At 37.2% G+C, this 4875-nt stretch overlaps 1 protein-coding gene across 1 annotated transcript; it reads left to right on the top strand.

The window, feature by feature from the left end:
• The first annotated feature begins 666 nt into the window (after window positions 1-666).
• Window positions 667-4622, top strand: snf8 (SNF8 subunit of ESCRT-II). Its single transcript, XM_026178054.1, has 9 exons — window positions 667-817; window positions 987-1058; window positions 1460-1510; window positions 2015-2153; window positions 2514-2618; window positions 3084-3156; window positions 3301-3442; window positions 3851-3925; window positions 4127-4622. Exons 2-9 carry the CDS (start codon window positions 1008-1010, stop codon window positions 4262-4264), a joined length of 774 nt encoding a protein of 257 aa, XP_026033839.1. The 5' UTR covers window positions 667-817; window positions 987-1007; the 3' UTR covers window positions 4265-4622.
• Window positions 4623-4875: the final 253 nt, after the last annotated feature.

Genomic DNA, 4875 nt, shown 5'->3' on the forward strand with positions numbered 1-4875 from the left:
CTATAACACCTATATAACAACTATAACTGTTTCAACTCCGTTTCAAAATAATTGTAGTCCTAAATCAATCAACACACTACTAATATCACGCTGTAACTCTTTACACTGCAAAACCTGTCACCTAACACCTGCTGATTGTTTTTTCCCCCCACGTTATTCAATAAATTTTATTTTTTCTGTTTTATTAAATGTCATATATTTTATTTTCTATGTTCATTAAAACATCATTAAAAATAAATATGTGTGTGTGAACTTGAAATAAAGCTGGTAATCTGTACGGTGTATTCTTTCTACATATCATTATATTGTATTGCTTTTAGAGTTTTACTTATTTAGGCTCCTTATTTTTTTATTATTATTATTTTGTTATTTAATTAAGCTTATTTTTAATTTTGTGTTTTATGTTGTTCAGATATATGTCTATATAGCTGCTTCTTTAATTTCTCTAATGCTATTTTTAAGGTTTTGTCTGCTGTAACAGCCAGAAATTCTTAATTTATAAGAATTTCTAATAAATAAAGTTAATTCTTCAAACATATAATATAAAGGGATCTCATGATGCAAAAAAGCAATTATTATTTGCTGATGAGGATAATTTTGATAATATATTCATAATAACTTTAAACGGATTAACGGCAACAAGCTGCTATATCCTCCCCAACACCAGGGGGCAGTGTTCAGTACACTGTTCAGCTGTTTACTTCCTTGTAAACAAAATGGAAGCAGTTGCAATCATTTAGCGTGAAACATCCCAGAAAAAACCCAGAAAACTTCACTTTTCAGCCGTTAAAATCGACAGGAGTTACAGATCGGTGATGTAAGAGCTAAATTTGTTCTTTGAGGTGAAATCAGGAAGAATTTATGAGCGACAATGCGTTAAATTAGGATTCGTTTAGCTTAGGTTAAGATTTTTACCTTAAATTGTGCAGAGGAGTCATTTTTGTGCCATAACCTCGTAGTTTCGAGTTTTAACCTTCCTCTTACAGTTTGGGACAAACATCACCAAAATGCGGAGAGGTGTCGGCGCCGGGGCGATCGCCAAAAAGAAGCTGGCTGAGGTAACGCTGTAACTCAAAGCGGTGATTCAAGAGGAGTTATTGCCTCACATTAGCCATATGTGTATTATCTTTATTCCAGCTGGCAGGAGGTATTTAAAAGCCAACGTGAGCCGCAGATATTTTTTATTGCCGTGGTTTAATTTTAGCAGAATACATCTGCAAAAGCCATTTACTGCTGCTTCATCATTTAGTAATGATGATACCAGGAATTAGTTTGTAATATGCAGGTTAATGTGGGCAAAAGTATCATAAATATCTCTAAATAATGTCAGCCTTTATTTAAATGCACTTGGTAAGCAGTTAACCCGTATTTACACACATTAAAACCGCCTGCCAATGATGAGTGTAGAAACTGGAGCAACATTTTTCTTATCTCACTTGTACTTTTTTTGTTTGTTAAGGCCAAATACAAAGAAAGAGGAAATGTTCTGGCTGAGGATCAAATAGTGCAGGTGAGTTTCTGTGAGTTTTGTCTGCGAAGTGAAACCATTGTCCGTAAATTAAACCATGAATTGTGTGATTATTTGTTTTCACCCTTGTGTTAAATTTAGTATAATTATTTATCTTACTGGCTTACTGACACACTCCTTTAATGCAAATTGGTGGCCTCAAATAGCAATAAATGCACTTAATTTATTCTAGATTGTCGCCTTTTGCTTACTGATTAATCAAAACATATATAATAATAATACTAAATAGTTTCTATTCTTTCCATTGAAAAGTTTTGCTTTGTCTTTTTTAATTTAATATTTTTGTTTTGGAGTTTTTGTTTCATTAAAATCAGATGGTATTGTAATTGGTTCAGATTCTGTGACCTTGTGGTGAGCTATTTTTTAATGTTTCAAAAATAAAATATTTTGAATAGGAAATTTGTTATCAGTACCAATAAATTATGAAAATAAGTCCCAATTGAAGCCCCAGTTTTACAACTGAACATTTTTTCCCTTTTTTGCTAGATGTCCAAGCAGCTAGAAACTTTCAAGACCCACCTGGAAGAATTTGCCAGCAAACATAAACAAGAGATCCGCAAGAACCCACAGTTCAGGGTCCAGTTTCAGGAAATGTGTGCCACCATCGGTGTTGACCCGCTTGCATGTGAGAATGATTTGGGATATAATCAGCATATGTTTTGGCATATTAGTGGCATTAGAAATAAATAAATAAATAAATAAATAAAGGGACTGGATGGGGATCCATTCAGAGAATATGGTCAGAACTTTAGAGATCAAAGTTGTAAATCTGAATGAAAAAAAAGTGAAGTTCACGATACAAAACTTGGAAAATTGTGTTCTTTTTCTACATAGACCCAAATTAATTCACTTTACAAGTTAAATTTGGAAAAAAAAATCATGCTGTATGAGAGCAAAATTTTCAGGCTGTTTCAGGTCTGTTTTCTTCTGCTTATCCAAGTGACGTAACCTTTTCTGTGCTGTTTTTATTTTTTGTTTTCCACAGCTGGTAAAGGGTTTTGGTCTGAGATGCTCGGAGTTGGTGACTTCTACTATGAACTCGGTGTGCAGATCATTGAAGTGTGCCTTGCCCTGAAACATAGAAACGGAGGTTTGTATGCAGAGTAGCTGTGAATAGTCCCCCCAAAAAACGTTTTTCTCAGCCTCAGTAGAAAACATAAGGTCAAGGAAATATCTGAAAGAGAACTTTTAAGGACTGAGAGAATCAGACTGCACTTACACAAGACTCCTTAATTATGTTGGGCCTGCTTTCATAAAGGCTAGTTCAGTGTATCCTCTGCTAAATGCGGTAAATAAGAAACACAGAAGCACCTTTTCCTAGTATTTAGAGGATTCTTATTACAGCTGCAGATACTCCTGGGTCACTCAGTTAGGACCCTTCCTATTCAACAGTAACCTGCATCTTTATTTACCTGCAGCAGTCTGCTGGCATTAATATCTTAGACATCAGAGGTAACAGTGAATTGCAGAAAATCAAATCATGAACTGAATCCGGTAATTATAACCCAGCTCTGAAATCACTAAATAAAGTCCCAATGTGTGTGTTTTCTTTCAGGGCTGATTACTCTGGATGAGCTCCATCAGAGAGTACTGAAAGGACGCGGTAAATACGCTCAGGAGGTTAGCCAGTAAGTATAACCAACCGAACGTGTTGTATAGTATAGAAACACGTGCTACTGATCGACATAAAATGCCTTAAAGATGTTTATTTTTGGATTATTTAATGCCTGGACATCAACTTTAAATCACGTGGCTGAATATGTGCTTCCCAGGGATGACTTGGTCAGAGCCATAAAGAAACTGAAGGTGATGGGGAATGGGTTTGGGATGATTCCCGTTGGTGGTTCTTACTTGGTTCAGTCAGTCCCGGCTGAGCTCAACATGGACCACACTGTGGTTCTTCAGCTGGCCGAGGTAAGACGAAGCCAGAGTTCAGCATAAAGCAATCAGCAGCCTTGAAAAATAATCAAGTGCTTGTTTTTACACCATCCTAAGGACTTCTTGTACTTTATCCTCCATCCTGAGGCCTTTATTACATTTTGGTTGTGTAACTTTCATGCCATTACATAATTCTTTTGGACAAACTCTACTTTGTTGCATAGTCCCATTTTTTTTATTTCCATGAAGGCAGTCCGCGAATGTGATGCAGTAAAATAAACTTCGAGCCTTTATTTTATTGCCACCATGTATTGAAGGATCACAGTAGGGAGAGGTAAAAGGACAATGTTGAGGATTTTGTGTCTGAGATAAGGGCTTTTATTCTGAAAGGTGAGATCCCAGCTGTTTCTGGTGCTCTAATGTCAGTCTTCTTTTTGTTTGCAGAAAAAGGGATACGTCACAGTGAGTGAGATCAAGGACAGTCTAAAATGGGAGAAGGAGCGAGCGTGTCACGTGCTGGTGAGTACACAGGTCACTTTAACTGTGTGAAAGCAGCCAGGATGGAGATTATATATCAAGGTCTGTGAGGAGCAGGGTACAGCCTGGCCATTGGCTGTTTCTTAATCATCCTTTAATCCTGCGCTACTTCAAACCGATCCGCTGTTTTCTTTTATTTGGGTTCTAAAATAACTGTTTCACTCTCCTTTGTCCTTTTCCCAGGATCACCTGCTGAAGGAAGGCCTGGCTTGGCTGGACTCTCAGGCAGCTGGAGAGGCACAGTACTGGCTGCCAGCGCTCTTCTCTGAGCTGACTTCCCGTGACGTCACACCGGAGGAGGCCAATCAGATGACACCTTAAGCTGTGGGAGGCCCCGGACCTGCAGCTTGAGGCTTGTTGGTAAACAAAATGTGCCCTGTGGGAGGAAGGTGGCTCATGTGACGGAGTTGGCTGAGGCTCTGGAGCTGGCGTGCAGCATGGACTCCCTCTGAGATCAGATTTTGGACATGTGGAGGGGAAACTTTCCAAAGAGTGCACTAATATTACCGCAGAGTCAGTGAAAGGGAGCTCCAGCCCACGGCAGAAGAATTCGGCTTATACTATCAAGGTTTTTGGGTGATTAGAAGAAAGTTCTTCCAAATGTATAAACGAGATAATTCTGTTTTGTTGCACATTTTTTATTATTCTGCAATAAAATGCACTTACATTTATTACTTGATATGACTTTTGACTCAAACTTGTTACATGTTCAAATCATCAGAAACCTGGTTAAATAAATGACTTTGTTATAACTGATCATAATTTCCTCTTACAGATAAGTGCAAAGACAAATGAATAACTCCGGATAATATATTTAATATTTCATCAAGTTTCGATATTAACCTAAAATGCTATATTCATCAACTTCAAGGATCATTTAATAAAATCACACATTTTTCTGATGGCTATATTCAAAAGTAAAAACTTTAAAA

The sequence above is a fragment of the Astatotilapia calliptera genome, chromosome 8, assembly GCF_900246225.1.
Source record: "Astatotilapia calliptera chromosome 8, fAstCal1.2, whole genome shotgun sequence".
NCBI classification, from domain to species: Eukaryota; Metazoa; Chordata; class Actinopteri; order Cichliformes; family Cichlidae; genus Astatotilapia; species Astatotilapia calliptera.